The following is a 27042-nucleotide window of genomic DNA, read 5'->3' on the forward strand; positions in this document are numbered from 1 at the left end:
GGCCCCGGCGGCAGCAGAAGCAGTGTCGGCCGCTGGCTGTGGGGGGAGCCGTGCGGTTCCGGCTGCCCCGGCGAGGCGACCTCTGGGCCCGCGCCGCGGGCGTGGAGGACAGGTAGGCGAGCGGGCAGCCGCGGCTCCGGGAGAAACTCGGGCTGCGGAGTCCCCTACGGCGCCCGGTGCGCCGCTCGCACCCTCGGCCTCCAGCGTTGAGGCGGGGGAGGAAGGAGATGCCGACCCAGAGAGACAGCAGTACCATGTCTCACCCGATCGCAGGCGGCGGCGGCAGCGGGGACCATTCTCACCAGGTCCGGGTGAAAGCCTACTACCGCGGGTGAGTGTGTGGGGTGGGGGTGGTGGTGAGAGGGAAGGGCGAGAGGCCAGCTGGACTTGGCCTGGAGCGGGGGCGGGTGTGGGGCTGGAGATGTGGAAGGGATGGGCTGGGCGGGCAAAGTCGGGGGACTCGGGATGGGTGACCGAGTGGTCGGGGGAGGAGCACGGGGCACTGGATTGCGGCACCCCCAAGGTGCGGCGCAGGGCGCCCTGGAATCGCGCGGCTGAGGGTCCTGAGCAGGGTCCGAGGGAGGATCCTTGGAGTAAGTAGGTCCACCTGGTGGGTCCGAGAGACTCGCCTACCAGGAGATTTACAGGAGCTTTACGTCTTTAAGTCTGGATGTATTGGGGGTTGAGAGTTGATTCTGAGTGATGCCTTAGTTAACTGAGTTTACCATGGGTTTAAAAGACAGGATTGCTTCAGTTTGTTGACCCTTTTGATTACCAGCAGGCCTAAAGCCTCTGGTTCTCTAAGTCAGGTTTGTCTTTATCACATAGAAGAGTTCGCGACGTGTATCTGGACTGTGGTCAGGCTGCCAGTATATTAGACATAGGAGTTATTATTTGAGTAAAGTTGATGCGTTTTCAGGGATATGCATTAGGTACTTATGTCTCGCCAAGGTTAGGTTGTATACGTGTAAATTAAAATTTGTGAACGCTTCTTTGTCAGTGTTGCTTCAAGGACTGTCCGATAGGGTGAGATATTGCAAGAAGAGAAGAGGATGAGCATAGGCACAGTTTTAAAATCTGTGATCTTTACTCATATTATTACCTAAGTTGTAACTATTGTGGTTACCAGAAATAATCCAGCCCTAAAATCAGTGTATTAAATCATATTCCGTAGTATGACTGTGGATTGAAATTTCTTTGAGGTAACTATATTTGGGAGCATTAGAAAGTTGAACTGTTAGTGTGAGCATAAAGGTTTGAAACTAAGGGTTAACAGAACACCCAACCGCTGTGGCCTGTCTTACTGCTTGTTCAAGCAGAAGTAAATTGCTTTAAAAAACTCAAGCACTAGGAGGTTTGAAACTGCAGTACATACTTTTACATTCCTTAGAGGATCAGTGAAGATAGCAAACTTTCAAACTGCCTCTCTTGTTTTGATTTCAAAGAAAATATAAGCCCCTAAATGTCTTACTGATTTGATGTAAGGACTTCCTAGTTTGTTTGCTGCCGTGAAGCCTCTGACCTCTCTCTTTTCATTAGCTTGACTGTATTCAGGAGTAGTTTAGAGGAGTTATTTTGGACAGTAACAGTGTTTTTGCTTAAATTGATCAGGGAAGTCTTGATTTTCAAACAATAGCTACACACTTTGCACTGTGGGAAAAAAAAACTTTGCTTCCTTTACCTTACCTTTAATTTGACAGATGAGATATTTCACTTTAGAATGTGTTCCATTTTATAGTTGATGGTCTGTGAGTTGTTAGGTACAGAGAATGAAATATAGTACATTTTCTTTTTTTTTTAATAGTGTCTGATTATTGACAGTTTAAAAAACTAGATTAAAAAGTAAATATATGCACATGGTAGGAAAGTACAGTTGTTCAGAAGTATAAAATAAAAAGTGTTCTCCATTCAGTCCTCCCAACCTTCAGAGGCAATTACTATTGATAGTTTATTTCTTGTTCTTCTGGAGGTTGCCTTTATTACTTTAAAAGTTATTCTTCCGTTTCGTGATTTAGCAACTTTACATGGTATCTATTGATTCTTTCCTCTGAAAGATGCGAAATTGGATGCACACTACATTTTGCTTCCTCGCTCCTTGATGCCTGCCAAGTTTTGATTGTTACAGTATAATTTTTAGTTCTCTGGTTTACCTTTCTGACTTTAAATAATATAAATTTTTGACTTATTAAATTTAGGTAGTTTCCAATGATTCCAACTATGAAACACGAAGAAATTAGTGCTTCTTCCTTTTTTCCTATTTTTATTAGTTTGACAACTGTAAATAGGCCTAGTTAGTAAATTAAAGTCATTGTAAGCTTCTCCTTTGGAAAGAAATCAAAGTCTTTAGAATGTAGGTATCATATAATATTTTCTGGGTTTATTGCTACAATTATTATTATTTTTTTTTTAAAAGAGGATAAGGACAGCTTCCCTGGTGGCGCAGTGGTTAAGAATCTGCCTGCCAATGCAGGGGACACGGGTTCCAGCCCTGGTCCGGGAAGATCCCACATGCCACGGAGCAACTAAGCCCGTGCGCCACAACTACTGAGTCTGTGCTCTAGAGCCTGCGAGCCACAACTTCTGAGCGTGCGTGCCACAACTACTGAGCCCGCATGCCACAACTACTGAAGCCCACACGCCTAGAGCCTGTGCTCCGCAGCAAGAGAAACCACTGCAATGAGAAGCCCGCGCACCGCAACGACGAGTAGCCCCCGCTCGCGACAACTAGAGAAAGACCGCACGCAGCAACGAAGACCCAATGCAGCCAAACATAAATAAATAAAATAAAAAGTTCCCTTTAAAAAATAAATACATTTTGGGCTTCCCTGGTAGCGCAGTGGTTGAGAATCTGCCTGCCAATGCAGGGGACACGGGTTCGAGCCCTGGTCTGGGAAGATCCCACGTGCCGTGGAGTAACTATGCCCGTGAGCCACAACTACTGAGCCTGCGCGTCTGGAGCCTGTGCTCTGCAACGAGAGAGGCCGCGACGGTGAGAGGTCTGCGCACCGCGATGAAGAGTGGCCCCCGCTCGCTGAAACTAGAGAAAGCCCTCGCACAGAAACGAAGACCCAACACAGCCAAAAATAAATAAATAAATTAATTAATTAACTAAAAAAAAAATACATTTAAAAAAATAAATAAAAGAGCATAAGGACTTATAACCTTTTTACTGCTTGACTAAAACGTCTCCAAGACATTCAAGTTAACATTTTCTTTGCTTGTTTTTAAAAACCTATGAATTTTGCTAAGTAATGAATCAACCCCTTGCCCTTTAGTGCTTTTATTCAATGAAAACTTTCTAATAGTGCCTTCATTCCAAGCCTCATTTAAAGACAACATCAGCACTCTAAATTGTACCAATTTCTGTCCTCTGAAATTAGATCTGTTAAGATTTTATGTTTATTAACAATAGTCTAAGCTGATGGTTATGGTATTACATAGTCAGCTGCTCATTACTACAAATGAAACTAAAATGAGTCACCAATGAGGATAGTTAATAAACAGGTTGGCTAAGTAGAACACCTGCTTGATTTTAAAGTAGAAAATTCTTCCCTTACTATCAAGAAATGTAAGGACAATCTGCGTTTGAAAAAGTTTCTTTTCCTTCAGATCATCTGAACGGCCGTTATCAATTTTCCCCCGTCTCCTTCTAACAATATTTCTTTCCAGTGAATCTTGAAATCTCAGAATAGCCAGAATATTTTAGTGAATGAATTGCTGTCTCCTTTCAATGATGTGTTTAGTGTTCTCATGCTGTTAAATTTGTTCTTAGTGCAACTGTGATATCTCCCTAGATATAACAGATATTTAATTAGCCTTTTTCTAATTTTTATTCAGGAGATTAATAGCACTGAGAATCTGATTTTATTGGAGACCACCTAAGAGTGCCTGTCTCCTGGCCTGTACTCCTCTTTCCTCACCACAGGAGCTTGTCCATGAGTGGCCTGCCTTCCTTCAATCATTACCTTGTGGTGTTAGTTTGGAGGAGGAGAAACAGGTTTTGTGGGTTAGTGGTAGACTGCCATTGTGTGTGCTATCGTTCTATAAAGTTACTTGATATTACAGGGTAAAATTTAACAAGGAAATGTCTGGATTACTCATTTCTTTACGTTATAAATGTAAGAGAAATTTTGCAAAAAGCTTGTAAAAAAGCTTTTTAAACCAGTGCTGTTGAGCAGTTATGAATCCAGAGGATTCTTTCTGTGAACATCTACAAATAAAAAGGGATGAACTTGCGTATTTGGAAAGTATAGCTGGTTCAGTGATGAAGTATGCAGGATTTTTCTCACTGTGAACAAGTCTTGGCAAGACTTGTTTTTAAAAGTATTGCAAAATAATTTTACTGATATACTTTAGCAATGGTTCTAAGGAAATAAAAACGATATATTAAATTGAAAGTTGGGGGAACGTGAGTCATTGGTATTGGAGCTTCTGGCATGTCACCTAACCATAGAGCAGCAGATCCGTAGCTTCACCAGAGAGAAAGAAGGGACATGGTGGCCTGGTGCCAAAACCAAAACAACCCTCTCAGAAATTTGGATTAGATAATGTGGAGATAAATTGCTTGTTAGCAGCGAGGGCTGAAGCTGAAGAGTTTCGGGAGAGGCTGGTGAGGCCAGGATCACCCATGTGCAAACTGAAGGGCTGAGGAAACAGAGGAGAAAAGAGCAGCTCTCTACAGAAAAAAATTTCCTGGATAGCTTTCTGATACAGCTCCCAAACCTCTTATTAAAGTAACTTGAGTGTTTTTTTTTTTATGGTTGAAATGAGCCTAATTAAAACACGATTTTAAACGTTCCAGTCTTGCTTAGGATTTCACATTTTACCGAAGTGTGTTTAAACTCAGTTTAATAAATATTGTTGAACAACTACTATAAGCCAGGCACATGGTACTGGGGTGGGCACAGAGGATGTAGAGTCGATAATACAAGGCTCTGACCTTGAGGAACCAAGAGACTTGTGGGAGGAAAGACTTTAAAAAGTTAATAAAGGGATGTGTGTGTGTGTGTGTGTGTGTGTGTGTGTGTAAGGTATGTGCTAGGATGGCTATTGGGGAGAAGTTTGGGGTGAGGGAAGCCCTCCAAGAGGATGAAATGTTGTTTGATGCTTTTAAAGGATAAGTAGGTTTGCCTGGTGGATTATGATGTTGGGTGGGAGGTCATTCCAGGCATTGCACAGCTGCATGATATGTTTGGAGAATTAAGATCAGTTTAGTCGTTGGTCCCATAGTCGTTCCTCATTAGGACATAAAGTGTGAAGTGGGCACTGATGAGAAGTGAGCTAATAAGAAGGTTCACAAGCACTAGATCATGAAGACTCTCGAATATCATACTTTGGGCTTCAGACTTTTTCTCGTTGGTGAAGGTTTTAAGTAAGAGGGATGCACGATTTAGATTTTTATTTTAGAAAGATCATTCTTGGAACCAGTATAGTAGACGAATTAGCAATGGATGAGACTAATCTGGAGGCTTCGGAAGTAGTCCAAGTGAGAGATTCTGAGGAGTTGGAAAAGAGGATATGGATTCAATGGCGATTTTAGGGGGCAGAGTCAATATGAATTAGAGAATGATCGCCTGTGGAGAAGAGAGAGGGTCTGAGTCAGACATGGATTTCTCATTTGGAGAGACTAGGGAATAGAAAAGAAAGAGATTTATTAGAGAGGGTAATTAATTTCCTGGAACAAGTAATCAAATTTTGAACTCAGGGCGCCTTGGGAGCATCCAGGCGGAAATGTCCAGAATTAACTGAACAACTGTTTTTTTGTGTGCCTGCTCTGTGTACCCAGCCCTCTGCGTGACAGCTAACCTATGTAGGAGCATGGCTGAGAACGATGACAGGAACAAAAATGCCACCAGTGGCCACATTCAGATCACAAAGACAAGGCACTAAAGCTAAATTTTAAAAATACAGAGATATATCAAGTAGCCTCTCACCCCCTCTTCGTAGGGGTAGCCATCGTTAACAGTTGGGGATATTCTACATCATATCAATATATCTGTAAGTGTAGGTGTGTGTATACACACAGACACACCCTTTTATTTTTCCAATAAATGGGTTCATATTTCTATACATGTTTCTTTAACTTGAGTTTTTTCATTCATGGTCATTTTTCCATGTCAGGATAGACAGATGAATAGGTAGATACAATACAGATAGAGCAATCCACCTCTTTCTTTATAATTGGTATATAGTGTTCCATAGTATTGTTATACCATAATTCATTTAATCTTTTTTTCTGATTGATGAACTTTCATTAAATCGCTTTGTCAAATCATGTCGAAGGCGCATCCTTATAGTTAGTATGTATTCTCGCAAACATGATCAAAGATATGCCTGCTTTAAAACTTGATATTATCCTCCAAAAATGTGTCAGTTGACATTCCCCGCAACAGTGTACAAATGAAGCACTTTCCTTATGCTCCCATTGCATGTTATTGGTCTTTTAAATTTTTGCAAATACAGTTGGCAAAAAATGCTAACTTTTTTTTTTTTAACAATATTGAGAGGTAGATATCATTATCTCCATTTTACGGATGATAACTTCGAGGCTTAGTAAAGCATAATACAAAGCTGAGTCTTACCCTTCAGAGAAATTTCCCTTTACCCTTTTACTGTATTGATGGGGCTTTTTAAGATTACTTTTTTTCTTTATTGTCAAATTCATATTTCACAGTTATTCTTTTCAAGTCAATTTTCTATCTCCTTGATTTTTAAAAAATGCAAGTTTCATTATGGTTTTCTTATAATTAACAATTCATTTGAGGGGGGATACTTTGAGATTGTATGAATATTTCCTCAAAATCTTTGACCCAGTGGGTTTTACCATCCATGGATAATCCTGCCTACAAAACTTTTTTTTTTTTCTGATTGTACTATATTTAATTTAGGAGAGAAGCTTATGTTGAGATAGCAGAAGGACTGAATATGGTTCTTTTTCAGGTTTATTTTTAAAAGCAATTAGTCCTAAGGAAAAACTTTAGATTCTATATTTTAGAACATAGGAACATAATGAATGCTTAAAACTGTTTGCTGAAGCAAAGTTAAGAATGCTTTTTTTTTTTAAATTCAGCTAAAACTATATCTAAATTTGCCATTTTGGGCATCTTTGTGGTGAAGCAGACTGTATTCTGTTGAAGACCAGTGGTAAGCTAATTTATGCCAACACTGAAGTTAAAACCAGGAAAAAAAAGAATCTTCCATGCATGATTTGTTTTGTACCTTTAGAAGTAATATTTTTATTTTGCAGCTTATTTTTAGCTTTGGTACTATAATAAGGATTTGGTGATTGTGGGGTATATGAACATGGTGCTTTCCAATTACTTGGAGAGTTATTTATAAAATACTCCCTTAAATGTTTTAGTTCCTGGAACTTAAGGAGTGGCAGTTGATAAATCATGACTCCTTCATTGAGTCTCTTTAGGATGTATGTACTTACGATTTTTAAAGGATTACACAGATGTTTTAAAAATATTTGTATTTTCTGATAAATATTTTACAGCTCTTGAAAAATAAGGTTTCTGAAGATTCCCTATTGTTTGCAGATATGCTTAGGTATGTGTTAATTTTAACTACGTGTGGACCTTAATAAGGAAGTCATATTTTGATGACATCTGATCATACTAATTTTTTCTCCTTGCATTCAAAAAAGATAATGTCACGCTTGTTCTTTGCCAGGGAAATTCAGTGGGAGCCTTTTCTTCTCTTCTGATTTAATTCTAAAATATACTCTCCCAATCCTCACCCCCTCATACTAGTAACCTTGAGGATATTTTGAAAGAAAAATTGCTTTAAGGTAAGCAGGTTCCCTTTTAATGTCACTAGAAGAAGGAACTATTTTCTTATTATTTTAAAATATAAATTTTAAAAATAATTAAAACAGGGACTTCCCTGGTGGTCCAGTGGTTAAGACTTTGCCTTCCATTGCAGGGGGTGTGGGTTCGATCCCTGGTCAGGGAGCTAAGATCCCACATGCCTCGCGGCCAAAAAACCAAAACACAAAACAGAAGCAAGGACTTCCCTGGTGGCGCAGTGGTTAAGAATCCGCCTGCCAATGCAGGGGACACAGGTTCGAGCCCTGGTCCAGAAAGATCCCACATGTCGCGGAGCAACTAAGCCTGTGTGCCACAACTACTGAGCCTGCGCTCTAGAGCCCGCAAGCCACAACTACTGAGCCCATGCACCACAACTACTGAAGCCCGCGTGCCTAGAGCCCGTGCTCTGCAACAAGAGAAGCCACCTCAATGAGAAGCCCACACACCGCAACGAAGAGTAGCCCCCGCTTGCTGCAACTAGAGATAGCCTGCCCCCAGCATTGAAGACCCAACACAGACAAAAAGAAAAAAAAAAAAGAAACCAGAAGCAATATTGTAACAAATTCAATAGACTTTAAAGATGATCCACATCGGGGCTTCCCTGGTGGCGCAGTGGTTGGGAGTCCGCCTGCCAATGCAGGGGACACGGGTTCGTGCCCTGGTCCGGGAAGATCCCACATGCCACGCAGCGGCTGGGCCTGTGAGCCACAACTACTGAGCCTGCGCGTCTGGAGCCCGTGCTCCGCAACGGGAGAGGCCACGACAGTGAGAGGCCCGTGCACGGCGATGAAGAGTGGCCCCCGCTTGCCGCAACTGGAGAAAGCCCTCGCACAGAAGCGAAGACCCAACACAGCCAAAAATAAAATAAAAAAAACCAAAAAACAAAAAACTGCCCAGTAGTGTGAAATAATTCTGTAAAAAAATTAAAAAAAAAAAATGATCCACATCAAAAAAAACCTTAAAAAAAAATTAAAACAATTTTATTTATTTATAACAGTCATTTAAAATTTGTTTTATATCTTATTTATAATTATCATAAAATCATACCTTTACATGGTAGAAAAATTAATAATATTCTATGCCATTCAGAAAGGTCTAAGTATTGGTTTGGCCAAAAAGTTCGTTCAGGTTTTTCCGTAACATCTTAAAAACCCAAACGAACTTTTTGGCCAACCCAATACAAAGTACATCTTCTTTCCATCTCTAGTCTCTCCTTAATGCCCTGTTCCACCACCCAGAGTTAACTACTATTAAAATTTTGCTTTCTTTTATTATATCTGTTGATCAGTATGGAAGATGAGGAATTTAGCACTTCTTCATTGCCTCCTCTCCTGACTATTTTTAGTTTTTCTTGTGGTTACATTTATAACTTAAATAATATACCCCCTCCCTCTTTTCTTTTTTATTTATAATTGTGGTAAAAAAAAATTAATTGACCATCTTAACCATTTTTAAGTGTACAGTTGAGCAGTGTTAACTATATTCACATTGTTATGTGACCAATCTCCAGAACTTTTTCATTTTGCAAAACTGAAACTGCATACTAACAACTCTCCCATTCTCCTCCAAACCCCAACCCCTGGCAACTACTATTCTATTTTCTGTTTCTATGAATTTGACTACTCTAGATACTTCATATAAATGGAGTCATACAGTGTTTGTGTTTTTGTGGCTGGCTTATTTCATTTAACATAACGTCTTCAAGCTTCATTCATATTGTAACATGTGTCAGAATTTCCTTTCTTTTTAATGCTGAGTAATATTTCTTTGTATTTATATCACATTTAGTTTATGTATTCATCTGTCAGTGGACCCTTGGGTTGCCTCCACCTTTTGGCTAGTGTGAATAATGCTGCTGTGAATGTGGGTGTACCAATATCTTTTGGATTCCCTGCTTTCAGTTCTTTTGGATATATGTACCCAGAAGTGGAATTGCTGGATCATATGGAAATTCTATTTTTAATTTTTTGAGGAGCAGCCGTACTGTTTTCTATAGCTGCTGCACCATTTTACATTCCCACCAACAGAGCACAAGGTGCTAATTTCTCCACATCTTTGATTATACTTGTTGTTCTGTTTTTTTTCATAGTAGCCATCCTAATGGATGTAAGGTGACATTTCATTATGTTTTTTTTTTATTGGCGTATAGTTGATTTACAATGTTGTGTTAATTTCTGCTGTATCATTATAGTTTTGATTTACATTTCTCTAATAATTAGTGATAATGAACATCTTTTTTTTTTTAACATCTTTATTGGAGTATAATTGCTTTACAATGGTGTGTTAGTTTCTGCTTTATAACAAAGTGAATCCGTTATACATATACATATATCCCCATATCTCTTCCCTCTTGCGTCTCCCTGAACATCTTTTTCCTAAGCTTGTTGGCCATTTGTATATCCTCTTTGGAGAAGTGTCTGTTCAAGTCCTTTGACTATTTTTAAGTTCAGGTTATTTGTTTTTTTCTTGTTCCCTGCTTTTACATTTAATTATTAGTTTTAGATATATCGACTCTCCACTAAGAGACATTTTTGAATTTACACTTCCTTTTGCTTTCTCTACATCTTGATTTTTCTTGGTAATTTTTATATTGTAAAGGTTTATAACATTATTCTGTTCTTTAACTCATATTTTTTTAAAGTAATTTTCAAAAGCATTTATAATGAATTCTTATGTAAGTGTGATGCACTTGAAAAGCCAAGAAGTGTGCTTAGATGCTTAGAGAAGGAAAAGTAATCTTGTGTCAAAAGAACTTCTTTTAAGGGTTCCTGTTAACTTTAGTTTTGGGGGCTGGTATGTTTTCTCCATAAATTTTATCCCATCTGTTTTCAATCATCTAGGGTTTTCTCATACTTTTTGGTCTGCTGCTGGTGCCTTTTTCGTGTTCTAAGATTTTGATAAACTTGTCCTTTCAGTTTTCTGTCATTTCATTGGGCCCTTAGGATGAAAGGTTATAGATGTTTGTTCCCTCCACCATATTAGACCAGAAGCATCTGCTTTTGTTCTGTTTTGTTTTGTTTTGTTTTTCTGTGTGTTGTTTTTAGAAGGTTGGATTATTTTTATCTAATAAGGGTCCACTTCTATTTAAAGTATTATATGAATACATAATGTTTTAAAATTTATTGAACACATTTAGAGTATGCTATATGCTAGGTACTATTATAAGTATTATAAACATGAATTCACTTAATCCATTAAATCCTTATAATATCATAGGAGATAATATTATTCTCATTTTATAGATGAGGAAATTGAACCAACAGGGAAGTTAAATAACTCACCTAAGGTTATACAGCTGGTAAGTGATAGAACCTGGATTCAAACCCAAGCATACTGGCTTTAGCGCTCATGGTCTTAACCATTATACTATGGCTGCCTCGTATATGTCATTCCTCCATTGTGGAATGCTTTTTATTTTACATTTCCTCATGCTTTTTTTGGAGACCAACATATGACACCTCCATTCACTCAACATATATTAATTGAACATCCACTCTGAGCCAGACGCTTCTTCAGATATTGGTGATACAGCAATGAGCAAAACAAAATGCCTGCTCTCATGGATTTTATGTTTAGTTGGGGGAGACAGACTGTAAAATATGTATAATTTATATATGCTGGCAACGTATTTTCTCTGAAGAATAAAAAAAATTAACTAGCTTCATACACTAAAGTAGACTCATTTAATCTCGGAAACAACAGTTACAGTTTTTATTAGCCAAACTTTTTTTTTTTAATTAATTAATTTATTATTATTTTTTGGCTGCGTTGGGCCTTCATTGCTGCACACGGGCTTTCTGTAGTTGTGGCGAGCAGGGGCTACCCTTTGTTGTGGTGGCTTCTCTTGTTGCGGAGCCTGCGTTCTAGGCACATGGGTTCCAGTAGTTGTGGCTCACAGGCTCAGTAGTTGTGGTGCACGGGCTCAGTTGCTCCGTGGCACGTAGGATCTTCCCGGACCAAGAATCGAACCCGTATCCTCTGCATTGGTAGGCGGATTCTTATCCCCTGCACCACCAGGAAAATCCCTAGCCAAACTCTTAAAAGTGAAATTGACTGACTGTATCCATTGTGCTTTTGTCACAAAATAACATCTAATGATAGCTGTGCGTTGGGTGGATGCTGCTGTGGGAGGTGGTGTTGTAGATTAGCATGCAGGTGGTTTTTCAGGAGTGCTTTTGGGGTTGACAGCTATGGAAGAGAAGGGGAGAAGCAAGCTTAGGTAGGAAAAAATCAAGATGCCCTGAAGTCTCTACAGAAATCTTAGTTGACCCTCCAGGGAGTTCTGAAGATGAGTTGACACTTCAGAGCTTTCCTGAGTCACGTCTGGGACCTTTATACCCCCATATTGAATTGGCTGTTGGTTGTGGGCTGACCAGGAAGGGGATTTGACTATAGGCGAGCAGTCACATCTCTGAAGGAGGCTGAAGACTGGTGATGTCTACTGGTAGCGCTCCCGGTACCTGGGGTGACAAATGCTCCATTGCTAATGGGGGATTCTGGAGGTGGGGTGGAGAGCGGGAAGGTCAGATCACAGCATCCACCATGAGTGTCATTAGGAGATGTGGATTTGAATTCGCATTCTGTTTCCTAACTGTGAGACTCTGGCAAATATTCCCCTGTGCTATGCTTTTTAAATCTGTAAAACAGGATTAGTAGGTCTAGTTTGACAGTTATTATGAAAATCATATAAGATGTTTGTTCAAACACCTGAAACATGCTAAATATTCTATACATGTTTATAGGCTAAGGAAACATAAACAGTGATACTTCTTTGTCAAGAGTGCACTTTTTAGAAGTTGGGTTTCTCCTGGAAAATACTACTTCTACATTCAGTTAAGAAATATTTGAGTCCCTATTATGTAAATAGTTATGTGAATATATTAAAAAGTCAAGAATTTTTATCTTCCAGCTGTTTATAATCTAGCTAAGGGTGTGTGTATATAACTAGTTGAATAACAAAAATTGGAACATAAGATAAATGTTGGACAGGTTTAGAAGTATAGACCATCAGGCTTATGTGGTTGAAAAAGTTTTAATGGAAGTTGATATTGAAGAAAAAAGTTGATGTTGAAGAAAGAAGGTTGATGTTAAAGAAAGATCCCCACCTCCCTCCTTAAACTGAGGACAGGTCAGGATTAATACTTGGATCATCAAGGTCTTATGTGTGGTGGTTTGAGTAAACAGATGTCCGTAATAGAGAGTTTGTGTCAGGAATGGTGTGATCACATTGAGAATAGAAATTGGAACAAGCTTATCAAGAGTCTTAAATACCACAGAGAGAGTTGGAATTACAGATTTAGGAGACCCTTACGTAGAGATAATAGTTAAAACATTGAATGTGAATTAGGTTTCAGAAAGAGAGAGACAATGAATATGAGAGAGGTTGTGAAGAACGTCTTGTGATTGGAGACAGAGGAGACTTAATAAGTGTTCAGAATAGTAGAAAGGGAGCCAGGGAAGCAGACTGTTACGAAAGCTAAGGCAAGAGGGTTCCATGAGGCAGGGGCAGAAAACCATGCGATGCTTAGAAAGAGAATGATTATCAAGAAAACGCCATTCAGTTTCTATGTGTGGCTCTCTGCTTACCTTCTATAAAGCCCCTAAAGACTGCAGTTTTAACTTTTTTGCAGATGTCTAAAATTTTTAATGCCTTATTTCTTACTCTGTGTTCTACGTTCCAACTACACATTGTGTGCTTGCACAGTCCCTAACACAGTGTCATTTCCTTCCTTTCTTCAACAAATATTTATCAAATACCCATTCTGTGCTAGACACCGCGTTGGCCACTAGGAATGTAATGAACAAAATTCCTACTTTAATCAAGCTTACATTCTAGCTGGGGTAGATGGTAGACTATAAACATTGGTTTATCTGTCCAGTGATAGAAGAGGTAGGTCAGAGGGGCAGCTAGGGCCATTCACACAGGGCCTTGTAGACCCTGCTAGAGACTTTGGATTTCCCTTTACTTTGGGGAAAGGCATTTGGAGAGTTTAAAACAAAGGAAAGACATGAACTACATTAATTTTGTAAAACCCTTATGACAGAGGTCACTATATGTGTGTTAAATTAAGAGTCATTCAGTCTGTTTGACTTACCTTTGAAAGGATGACTGGCTGGCTACAACATGGAGATTAGATCACAGGTAGCCTTCTTATGGCTCCCTGGAGCAAAACCCAGGCTTCTGTTCTAAAACATTTTGTTACGTTGTTAAGTCTCGTTGTGAGTAGCTGCTAGGTGGATTTATTTAAGTGCTATGACTTATCCAACAGTAATATAAAAATAAACACACATTTATGTCAATTCCTTCATTTTTTTTTTGGTGTCTACCTTAAAATATGAATCCTATTTTAAAACCAATTTTGGCAAATGAATTGTTAATCTGGGTGATTAATCCGTGGAAGTCAGGGCTGAGAAAGAGGACATGACAGACCTTTGTCAAATTTTTGAAGGTCCAGCTCTTGGATGAAGGTAGACTTTTGGGGGAGGGGAGATCTGGGACTAGAGATTGAAAGATTTCAGTTAAGTATAATGCAGAGTTTGTCAGTAATAGAGCTGTTTGTCTGTGGCGTGGAATGCCTCACAAAAGAGTGAGCTTCTGATAACTAACATTAAAGCAAAAGTGGAACTACTATCTGTTAGAGCAGTTAGGGTGGGCTTCCTGAATGAGGAGGGGAGATTGAATTAAGGTTTCTCACAAAATCACTATTTTTACCTTTAAGCATTATTCAATATTGGTATTTTATTTTTTACAGAGATAGTTTACTGGAAGCGACGCAGGCTGGTGCACACACAAAATAACTGAAGTCCATCAAATTGTCAGGCATTCAGTAAAATGTAGAGCATTATTAGTCTTAGTCATTGTCTAACTTAAAACTCCTTTTTTTTTTCAGGGATATCATGATAACACATTTTGAACCTTCAATCTCCTTTGAGGGCCTTTGTAATGAGGTTCGAGACATGTGTTCTTTCGACACCGAACAGCTTTTCACCATGAAATGGATAGATGAAGAAGGTGAGTGAATAAAGAGATGGCTGCCTGTGTGAGCATTTGATTTAAGATACCATTTTGTAATTTTTTTTAACAATAAAGCTATATTTAATTTCAATCAATCAAAATGTTGTAGCTTTTAGAATCTATTGCTCAAGACTGCACGTAAGCAACTTAAATGCAAATTATATTGGTAGCGCTTAAGGGAAGCAGACTGTGTACTTTTTTTTTTTTGCTCTCCTTCTATTTGATATTTTTTATTAGTTATCTATTTTATACATATTCGTGTATATATGTCAATCCCAATCTCCCATTTCATCCCCCCCCCACCCGCTTTCCCCCCTTGGTGTCCATACGTTTGTTCTCTACATCTGTGTCTCTATTTCTGCCCTGCAAACCAGTTCATCTGTACCATTTTTCTAGATTCCACATATATGCGTTAATATATGATATTTGTTTTTCTCTTTCTGACTTACTTCACTCTGTATGATAGTCTCTAGGTCCATCCACGTCTCTACAAATGACCCAATTTCATTCTTTTTTATGGCTGAGTAATATTCCATTGTATATATGTACCACATCTTCTTTATCCATTTGTCTGTCGATGGGCATTTAGGTTGCTTCCATGACCTGGCTATTGTAAATAGTGCTGCAGTGAACATTGTGGTACGTGTATCTTCTTGAATTATGGCTTTCTCTGGGTATATACCCAGTAGTGGGATTGCTGGGTCATATGGTAATTCTATTTTTAGTTTTTTAAGGAACCTCCATACTGTTCTCCATAGTGGCTGTATCAATTTACATTCCCACCAACAGTGCAAGTGGATTCCCTTTTCTCCACATCCTCTCCAGCATTTGTTGTTTGTAGATTTTCTGATGATGCCCATTCTAACCGGTGTGAGGTGATACCTTATTGTAGTTTTGATTTGCATTTCTCTAATAATCAGTGATGTTGAGCAGCTTTTCATGTGCCTCTTGGCCATCTGTATGTCTTCTTTGGAGAAATGTCTATTTAGGTCTTCTACCCATTTTTGGATTGGGTTGCTTGTTTTTTTAATATTGAGCTGCATGAGCTGTATATATATTTTGGAGATGAATCCGTTGTCCACTGATTCATTTGCAGATGTTTTCTCCCATTCTGAGGGTTGTCTTTTCGTCTTGTTTATAGTTTCCTTTGCTGTGCAAAGCTTTCAAGTTTCATTAGGTCCCATTTGTTTATTTTTGTTTTTATTTCCATTACTCTAGGAGGTGGATCAAAAAAGATCTTGCTGTGATTTATGTCAAAGAGTGTTCTTCCTGTGTTTTCCTCTAAGAGTTTTATAGTGTCCAGTCTTACATTCAGGTCTTTAATCTATTTGAGTTCATTTTAGTGTATGCTGTTAGGGAGTGTTCTAATTTCATTCTTTTACATGTAGCTGCCCAGTGTTCCCAGCACCACTTATTGAAGACACTATCTTTTCTCCATTGTATATCCTTGCCTTCTTTGTTGTAGATTAGTTGACCATAAATGCATGGGTTTATTTCTGGGTTTTCTATCCTGTTCCATTGATCTATATTTCTGTTTTTGTGCCAGTACCATATTGTGTTGATTACTGTAGCTTTGTAGTATAGTCTGAAGTCAGGGAGTCTGATTCCTCCAGCTCTGTTTTTTTCCCTCAAGATTACGTTGGGTATTCAGGGTCTTTTGTGTCTCCATACAAATTTTAAGATTTTTTTTGTTCTAGTTCTGTAAAAAATGCCACTGGTAATTTGATAGGGATTGCGTTGAATCTATAGATTGCTTTGGGTAGTATAGTCATTTTCACAATGTTGATTCTTCCAATCCAAGAACATGGTATATCTCTCCATCTGTTTGTGTCATCTTTGATTTCTTTCATCGTGTCTTATAGTTTTCTGAGTATAAATCTTTTACCTCCTTAGGTAGGTTTATTCCTAGGTATTTTATTCTTTTTGTTGCAGTGGTGAATGGGATTGTTTGCTTAATTTCTCTTTCTGATCTTTCATTGTTGGTGTATAGGAATGCAAGAGATTTCTGTGCGTTAATTTTATATCATGCAACTTTACCAAATTCATTGATTAGCTCTAGTAGTTTTCTGGTGGCATCTTTAGGATTATCTATGTATAGTATCATGTCTTCTGCAAACAGTGACAGTTTTACTTCTTTTCCAGTTTGGATTCCTTTTATTTCTTTTTCTTCTCTGATTGCCGTGGCTAGGACTTCCAAACCTCTGTTGAATAATAGTGGCAAGAGTGGATATCCTTGTCTTGTTTCTGATCTTAGAGGAAATGCTTTCAGTTTTTCACTATTGAGAATGATGTTTGCTGTGGGTTTGTCATATATGGCCTTTATTATGTTGAGGTAGGTTCCCTCTGTGCCCACTTTCTAGAGGGCTTTTATCATAAATGGGTGTTGAATTTTGTCAAAAGCTTTTGATTTAAGGTACCATTTTGTCTTTTTTAAATTAATTAATTTATTTATTTTTGGCTGCATTGGGTCTTCGTTGCTGCACGTGGACTTTCTCTAGTTGTGGTGAGCAGGGGCTACACTTTGTTGTGGTGTGCAGGCTTCTCATTGCAGTGGCTTCTCTTGTTGCGGAGCACAGACTGTAGGCACACGGGCTTCAGTAGTTGTGGTATGTGGGCTCAGTACTTGTGGCTCGCGGGCTTTAGAGCGCAGGCTCAGTAGTTGTGGCGCACGGGCTCAGTTGCTCCATGGCATGTGGGATCTTCCCAGACTAGGGCTTGAACCCGTGCCCCCTGCATTGGCAGGCGGATTCTCAACCACTGTGCCACCAGGGAAGCCCTGTTTTTAAAACGTAATAAAAGTCCTAATTAACTTAAGGAGGGAAACGTATGTTAGAAATTTGATGCCATTTTTATTTTCCTTCAAGTATTTGAGTATCAAAGAGTACAACTTTGTTTTGCCCTTTTTACCCTTAAATATAGTGAAATTAATGTGACTTTTTCCCAGCAATAAGGTAAACATCTCATTAAATAGTGTTACATTTTAGTTTAATTTTGAATATATGTTGCCTTATATTTTAAGACATTACTTTCAATAATTTGACAGTACTTTACAGAAAATATTCTTTAAAGAAAATGTTTTTAAAAAAGTGTAAAAGTGATTGTGACAACCATTATTTCAAAGGTGGTGGCAAAAACTTGATTCAGAAAACATTTATTCAATATGTGTGTGTTGAGGATAGATACTTTCTATTCTCAAACTCCACAGGGAGATGGACATGTGAAAAACAAAAGTGACAGTTGAACCTGAATGCATAGGGGCCTCAGAATACAAAAGAAACAGCATCCGCATATGCCTGAAATATTTGCAAAGTTTGAACTAAACGTATAACAGAGTAAAAGTTTTCGAAGTGGAGTAGGTGAGGGGAAAACCAGAAAGAATAATATATAAGAAGGCACAGAGGTATGAAGAACATGGTGTGTGTGGGAAGAGCAGTAATTCACTAAATTGAAAGTATGGGGAGGCCTCCTTCTGGCGGTCCCATATTGAACTGGAGTTGGAAGAGGTGAGTCTGGTCTCAGAATGGGGGTAAAACCACCACCAGGTCACTCCCAGCCTGCTGCCAGCAGGAGGAGGGCCATGATCCAAAGGAACCAGTGCTGTTGAGAAAACTGCTTATTGGAGGTCTGAGCTTTGAAACTACAGATGATAGTTTAAGAGAACATTTTGAGAAATGGGGCACACTTACAGTTTGTGCAGTGATGAGAGACCCCCAAACAAAACGTCCCAGGACCTCTAGTTTTGAGACTTACTCTAGCATTGAAGAGGTGGATGCAGCAGTGAGTGCAGGACCGCCCCGAGGTTGATGGGTGTTTAGTGGAACCAAAGAGAGCTGTTTCTAGAGAGGATTCTGTAAAGCCTGCTGCCCTTCCGAAAGTGAAGAAACTTTTTGTTGGTGGTATTAAAGAAGATACAGAAGAATATGAGAGTCTACTTTGAAAAGTATGGCAAGATTGAAACCATAGAAGTTGGTCTTTCAACCATGGAAGACAGGCAGAGTGGAGAAAAGAGAGGATTTGCTTTTGTAGCTTTCGATGATCATGATACAGTTGATAAAATTGTTGTTCAGAAATACCACACTATTAACGGGCATAATTGTGAAGTGAAAAAGGCCCTTTTTAAACAAGAAATGCAGTCTGCAGATCGCGAAGAGGTCATGGAGGTGGATCTGGCAGCTTTGTGGGTTGTGGTGGGAACTTTGGAGGTGGTGTAGGGTTTTTGTATTTAACCTGTTAACCAAAAGCCGTGGGAGCCTAGTTACGCTAATGCTGCTTTTTAAGAGACAACTTTTCCAAAAAAGTAATTAAAATATTAATCAGTTACTATTCGGATGGGATGCTGATTATTCATAAGGGCTATTATTGCTGCCCCAAAAGGGCTTGTTAAAAATTGAGATTTGATGTTAATTCACTTTTTTTAAAAATGACTTTTGAGGGACAGGTGCTTAAAATAAAACTAGTTTCTAATTTTTTTTTTTAATTAATTAATTTTAAAAGTTAAGGATGGGGAGTGGTAAGGAACTTGGGCTAGATCCTTGCTACTCAAAGTGTAGTCTGTAGTACTTAATAGAAAAGGGGGCTCTCTGGCCCCATCACAGACTACTGAATCAGAATCTACATTTTAACAGGATCTACAGGTGAGTTGCATGAGTATTAAAGTTTGAGAAGCATAGGACTAGATCCCAGAAGGCTTTGCAGACCACATTAGACTTTATTTTACATGATGGAATGTCATTGAAGTGTAGTTGAAAGATGCCTAAATATACTAGTTTTGTATAATGGTTTTCTATTAATTGTAATACCAATGGAATTTCATTTTAAGGAATGTCATTTTAATATTTAGCTCAGTATTTGGGGCTGGCCATTTCTGTGTTCTGTGATATGAAGAGCCCTGAAAAGACATTATTCCAGCTTCAAGCTATGAAGCCCATTTTCATGTTTTAAGGCCATTTTTTAAAGTTTCTCTAAAGTAATCCACGTTTACTGTTTGGGAAAAAAAAGAGATGATCATGAAATTTAAAAAGAAGTCTTCTCTTTGCCCTTTATCTTCTCTCTTGCCTCACCAATCCTAGTCCTAAGGGAGGAAACCACAGCTTAGTATATATCCTTCTAGATATATTCTACGCATATAAAAATATTTCTTGTTTCTATACATCACTTATAAGCACACTTTATTTCACACACACACAAAATGTATACGAACCATTAAGCAGTACTTTCCTTTTATATTATGTATTGGATGTTTTTTCATTTCAGTGTGCATCAATTTGCATCGTTACCTTTTTTTTAAACACTGTATAATATTCCATATTGTAGATATTTCATGATTTATTTACTCTTTTATTGACAGACATTTGGACTGTTTCCAGTTTTGGGCTATTATAAGTAGTATATAATGAACATTTTTATATGTAATTTTGTGCTGTTGTATGGGACTCTCTCTGTAGCAAATGTGCAGAATATGCACATTGTAGATTTTGGTAGATAGTGACAGTTTGCTCTCTAAGAAAGTTAAAACAATTTATGGCACAACTACATTGAATGAGAGCATTCCTTCACTCTTGCCTTCACCAGCCTCAGATTTTTTGAAAATCTAGCTAGCTAGATTTGTATTTTAAATTTTGTACTACTTAAGAGTAAGCTGAGTTTTCTCATCTATTCATCTACTTTTTGACCTTCTCTATCTAAAGGTTTGTTTAAATATTGTTAATTATAAATGGTGTGGATATTTCACAGTATGTCTTCAGCCTGAAAATGAGACTATATAATTTAGCACAGTGCATAGAATATAGTTAGCATAGGGAGTTGCCTGGCGGTCTAGTGGTTAGGACTCGGAACTTTCACTGCGGTGGCCCGGGTGCAGTCCCTGGTAGGAGAACTGGGATCCTGCAAGCCACACAGCGAGCCCAAAAAAAAAAAAAAAAAAGAGAAAGAAGAAAGAATATAGTTAGCATCAATCAACTGGTTCTTACCCGAGCCAGTGTTATTTTTATTTTAATCCTGTCCTGATCATTTCACGTCATTTATTTTCCACTTAGGGTCTTTTCATTCAGTGGTTTTCAAACTGTAGTACACATAGGAATCACTAGATAATGCTTTTTTTTTTTCAGAAGTTTATTTATTTTATTTATTTATTTTGGCCGCACTGCACGGCTTGTGGGATCTTAGTTCCCTGACCAGGGATTGAACCCGGGCCCTCAGCAGTGAAAGCACGGAGTCCTAACCACTGGACCACTGGAGAATTCCTTAGATAATGTGTTTTATTAAAAGAAATTGGTTTAGAGACAGTCCATTTAAAATTTTGATAGTACATTTATACTTTGTATTGTCTTTGCCTGGAGAGTTCTGTTCCCAGACTGCCTCATGGCTGTCTCTTTCTTGTCATTCAGGTCTTAATTCAAATGTCATGTCCTCCAAGAAGCCTCTTAACCCCTATTCACTTTGTATCTTATTTGTATGGTAGAATGTAAGCTCCAGGACAGCAGAGATCCTGTCTTTTCCATGGAGTACCAGTGCCTAGAGCAGTACTCAATAGTAGCATGCTCAAAAAATATTTGTGAATTGTACAAAGGGTGGTAGCAAGCCTTTCCACAGTTACTTTTATGTCAGTTATTGGAGATTTAAGCATTAGGAGTTGCAGTTTATTCTGTTTTTTCTTAACCTAATAGTGTATTTTAATTAACAGATTCACATAGTAAATTAAATTAATTCTCTGATGAAACAGCCTTATCCTTTTATAGTGTAACTCATAGTTCTTTCTCTCTAAATAGCTATTAAGTGTCCTAATTTTCTGGGGAAACTATAAAACTGTAGCCTTTGCCTCATTCAAGTAAAGGTTAAACTTTTCATTAAGGTCTGTTGATTCCCATGTGATCCTTTTTACACTGGTGAATTCTGATACCAGTCTTTTCTTAATTTTAGGCTTACAGAGCCAGTAGTAATTATTTTTCAGCTTCTTGCAATTATTTTTCAGTTGTAATTTTTCATCTTTATTTTTAGCCATGTAGGCATTGGGGCATGCTTATATGGAGAAGAAATTTTCTCTAGGATCAGTGGAAGACAGGACTATAATTGATTTCTCTGGTTTATGAGAAACATTGTTCTAGAAGCTAAACATTTAATTGTGGGATTTTATATCAGAGCAAATAAAGATCATACTTCATTTCTTTACACAGATTTATGACAACCATTCTTTTTATTTGTGTTCAAAACTAGTTTTACTGATTTGTTTTGATGTGCATGTGGAAAAACTGGTTTGCTTAATCTAACTAAACATTTTAGAATGAATAGTATTTTGTAACAATCATATTCTCGTTCTCATATGCAGTGAGAGTGTGGGGCAGGGCATGATAAATGTGAGTTTTTAGTTCCCTATATAAGTGTGAATGTTTTTCCTTAAGGATGTGCTTTAAAAATATTACATCTAATATTGAGTATTTTCTAAATTTCTAATTCTATAATTTCTAATTTATTCAGGGTCTGAATACCCGGTTTAAACTTAACTGTGTCACTTCTCTTTTACTAGACACTAGTAATTTCTGTCACTAGCCTTTGGGTATTTTGTTTCTTGTTAAAGTTTTTATTGAGAATAATGCATGCTTTTTAACAAAAATATTGGTTTATTTGAAGGAAAAAGTATCTCTGGAGATCTTCAGACCCCCAGAAATAGCTGCTATGAACGAATTTATGGTATCTCTTTCTGTGAATATACAACTAGAAGGGATAGGGTAACAATTTTTTTCTGTCTTACAAATAGACTAATATTATACAAGCTGTTATTTAACCTGCTTTTTCCCTTACCATCTTGTAGATAGCTTGTCATATCCGTGGTTTTTTTTTTTTTTTTGGCCACACCACGCGGCTTGTGGGATCTTAGTTCTCTGACCAGGGATTGAACCCAGGCCCTCAGCAGTGAGAGCGTGGAGTCCTAACCACTGGACCACCAGGATATTCCCCATATCAGTGCATGTAGATTTATCTCGTTCCTCTTAAAGGCTATGTAGTATTATATAACAATGTTGTACCATAACTTATTTAACTAATCCCCTTTTGATGGATATTTGGATAGTTTGCAGTTTGTCAAAAATACTGGTGCAGGGAATATCTTTGTGCATGTATTTTGGGGACACTTGTACTATATTATTTGTAAATTCCCTGAAATGGAATGTGTCCTTGATGATAGGTGGTACCAAATTGACCTCCAAAAATATTGTACCCCTTGTTATACTTTTACCAATAGCATTTGTGAATTCCTTTTTTTTTTTTTACACCCTGTAAAGGACTATGTGAGGGAAACAGTTGAAAATATAGGTGACTTGCAGAGTGGGAGAGGGTGTTATTTGGATATAGTTCTTTAATTCATGTCCTGTTGACTCTAGTAGGTGAGTTTCATGGAAATTTCAAATGAGTATAAACTTTCTTTGCCATAAAGAGCATGGAGTGTTTCTGGATTCTGGGAGGTTAAGCTTCTTCCTGACTTGCATTATAAAATCTGATTTGATCATGGGGGAAAAATAGAGTGCCAAGATGCAACAAAACCATACTTAGGATGGCAAGAAACATATTTCTCTGATGTGATGTTTTCCAAACATCTTCAGTCTGGTGTAATTTTAGCTGGTATGTTAAGAACTAAAATAGTAAATCATTCTTCATACTTTTTTTTAATCCCCAGCACTATGCACTGATAGCGCTAATCATGTCAGAAAGAAACAGTGAGGGAAAACTTTTTGACTGAATGTATATTCAGTGTAACTTCAGTTATTTAGATAGCAGTATCGTGGCTCCAAACCTGAAAATTCAAAAATGAAAATCAACATCAATAAGAAAGAAAATCCGAGCACCTCTGAGCAGATCTTGTTTTGTAACTGGTATTCTCCTTCTGCTTGGAGAACTTCCTTTAACATTTCTGCAGTGGAGGTTTGCTGGTAATAAATTCTTTTCGCTTTTCCGTATCTTTACTTCTCCTCTGAAAATAGCTTTATTGAGGTATAATTAATGTACAATAAACTGTACATATTGTACATACACTATTTGATGAAGTTTGACACCCAGGAAGCCATCACCACAAGCAAGGTAGAGAACATACCTATGACCCCTGAATATTTCCTTCTGCTTTGCAATTCCTCACTCCTGCTCCTCCGTTCCGGGCAACTACTGATCTGCTTTCTGTCCCTATAGATTAGTTTGCATTTTTGGTCTGGCTTCTTTCACTCAGCATAATTATTGATACATGTTTTGTGTGTATCAGTAGTTCTTTTTTTTTTTTTTTTTTTTTTTTGCTGAGTGGTATTCCATCATGTGGATGTACCACAATTTGTTTATCTGTTCATCTGTTGATGGACATTGAGTTTGTTTCTAGTTTTGGGCTATTATAAATAAAGGTGCTATGGCAATCACATACAAGTCTTTGTATGAATATATATTTCCTTTTCTCTTGGGTAAATACTTAGAGGTGGAATGGCTAGATCATATGGTAGGTATATATGCTTTTTTTTTTTTAGTGAAACAGGAAAAGAAAAATTTGAGGAGATGAGATACGGGGTACTGCAGTCCAGGCATGTTCTCAGGCAGATGGTTTTTAGAAAGGAGTTCATATGGAAGTTGAGGAGATGGATACCTTTAAAAAACTGTCTGTGCCTGATAGTCCCTGGAAAGTCTTTCTGTACTTCCAGCGGGTAGAGGACCCCACGAGAAGATAGCTAACTTTAAGAAGTCCCCAAGCACTTCTCTTAGCTCTGGCCTCTGCCCCAGCTCCATGCCCCAGACATTCTGCCTAGTAAATTCTGGCTGCTATCATTTATATACCAGGCTGTGGTGATGCCTGAAAGGCAAAAGGATCAGACTGGGGCCCACCTGGGAGAAACCCCTTGCAGTGGTGGGGTGGGGATGTGTTGAGAGGTGAAGCAAGAGAGACCATAGGAGTCCAGCAGGGCACTAGGGCTCTCAGACATGCTCTCAAGCATGCTCTGCTCTCTGCGAAGTTCTGTCCTTCTTGCTGGCAACCCCATCTCCAGCTGCATTGTCTTCCTTCCCTCTGTAAGAGCCAACTACTACCATAGAATAAGTTTATAGTTTAAGCTGTCTTCGCACTCCTATCCCTCCACCCCCAAGCAACCACTAATCTGTCACTTTTTATATGTATACATGACAAAGTATAGTGTTTTTATGTGCTTTTATTTATTTTATTTTAGTTTTTTGGCCATGCTATGCGGGTTGAGGGATTTTAGTTCCCTGACCAGGGATTGAACCCCGGGCCCACTGCAGTGAAAGCGCTGAGTCCTAACCACTGGACCACTAGGGAATTCCCTTTATGTGCTTTTAAATTTATATCAGTGGCATTATTCAGCACATATTTTGAAACTTCCTTTTTTTTTTTTTTTTAAACTGGGCCTTATGTCTTGAGGTTTATTTATGTAGATGGAGAACTAGTATATTCCTTTTTTAAAATTCTTTTTAAAAAAATTGTCGTAAACTATACATAACACAAAATTTTACCATGTTAACCTTTTTTTAAAAAAAAAAATTATTTATTTATTTGCTATGTGCGGTCTTAGTTGCGGCAGGCAGGCTCCACAGTTGCGGCTCATGGGCTCCTTAGTTAGGGCTTGCGGGCTCCTTAGTTGTGGCACATGGGCTTCTTAGTTGCAGCATGCGAACTCTTAGTTGTGGCATGCATGCGGGATCTAGTTCCCCAACAAGGGATCGAACCCAGGCCCCCTGCATTGGGAGCATGGAATCTTATCCACTGCGCCCCCAGGGAAGTCCCCATTTTAACCTTTTTAAAGTGTACAATTCAGTGACATTTAAGCACATTCAGAATGTCATGCAACCATCCTCACTACCCATTTCCAGAACTTTTTATCATCTCAAACAAAAACTCTATACCCATCAAACAATAACTCCCCTCCTCCAGCTCCTCCAGCTCCATTCCCACTCCTCCAGCTCCTGGTAACCTCACTTACACTTTTCTCTCTCTATGAATTTGCCTTTCTGTCTCTATGAATTTGTCTATGAATTTGCCTCTAGGTCACCTTTGTTTTTTTACTTTTTTTGGGGGGGGGGTTTGTTTTTTGGTTTTGGTTTTGGTTTTTTTTGGCCACACTGCACGGCTTGTGGGATCTTAGTTCCCCAACCAGGGATTGAACCCAGGCCCAGGGCAGTGAGAGCGTGGAGTCCTAACCACTGGACTGCCAGGGAATTCCTGAGGTCATCTTTGTTTTTGGAAGATAATTTTGCTGGGTAAATAATTATAGGTTGATAATTTTTTTTCATTCAGTACACTGTTTTGTACTGCATTGTTTCTGATGCAGAATCTGCTGTCATCTTTACCTTTGTTTCTCTTATGTAATGTGTCTCTTTGGCTGCTTTTAAGATTTTTCTCTTTGTCACTGGATAAAGCAATTTGATAATGATGGACCTTAGTTCAGTTTTCTTCATGTTTCTTGTCTTGAGATTTGTTGATCTACTTGGATCCATGGGTTTATAGTTTTCATCAAATTTGGAAAAATTTTGGCCATTATCTCTTCAAATACTGTTTTCTGTCACCAGATTCCTCTTTCAGGGACTCCAGTTACATGTATATTAGGCTTCTCAAACTTGTCATAAAGCTCACTAACTCTCTGTTCTTTTATTTTTTTCCTTTTTCAGTCTTTTCCTCTGCATTTCATTTTGTATAGTTTTATAGCTATGTTTTCAAGTTCACTAATCTTTTCTCCTGCGATGTCTAATCCGCCATGAATTCCCTCTAGAGCATTTTTCACTTCAGAAATTGTAGCATTATTTCTAGACATTAAATCTGGGTCTTTTAAAATATTTTCCATGTTTACTTAACATGCTCAATACCCATAGCTTCTGAACATATTGGATATAATTATAACTCTTTTAATGTCCATGTTTACAAGTTCTTATATTGGTGTCAGTTTGGGGTCAGTTTCAATTGATTGATCTTTCTCCTGTTATGGGTCATATTTTCCTGCTTCTTCACATGCCTGCTTATAGTTTATTGGATTCTGGACATTTTGACTTTTGCCTTATTGAATGTTGAATATATTTGTATTTGTATAGATATTTTTGAGCTTTGTTCTGAGATGCTCAAAAATAGTAACTTAAATAACCATTTATGTTACTTGGAAACAGTTGATCCTTCATTGCTTGATTTCCAATATCTTGAACCATTTTTTTTTCATTTATTTTGTCTAGTTTTTCTGTTGTTTTAGGAGG

General features: G+C 38.2%; 1 protein-coding gene across 5 annotated transcripts in view; it reads left to right on the plus strand.

Annotated features, from left to right (window-relative positions):
* Positions 1-11: 11 nt before the first annotated feature.
* Positions 12-27042, plus strand: part of PRKCI (protein kinase C iota) — an 81213-nt gene continuing 54182 nt past the window's right edge. For 2 of the 5 annotated variants that reach the window (XM_082458977.1, XM_082458979.1), the window contains exons 1-2: positions 12-331; positions 14702-14823. In XM_082458977.1, the coding sequence (XP_082315103.1) occupies positions 228-331; positions 14702-14823 (226 nt within the window). In that variant the 5' untranslated portion in view covers positions 12-227. Of the gene's footprint in view, positions 332-571; positions 594-14701; positions 14824-27042 lie in introns of those variants that run through there. The other 3 variants (XM_082458980.1, XM_082458976.1, XM_082458978.1) reach the window with 3 other exon arrangements.

Source organism: Balaenoptera physalus (assembly GCF_965194825.1).
Source record: "Balaenoptera physalus genome assembly, chromosome: 4".
In the NCBI taxonomy this organism is placed as follows: Eukaryota; Metazoa; Chordata; class Mammalia; order Artiodactyla; family Balaenopteridae; genus Balaenoptera; species Balaenoptera physalus.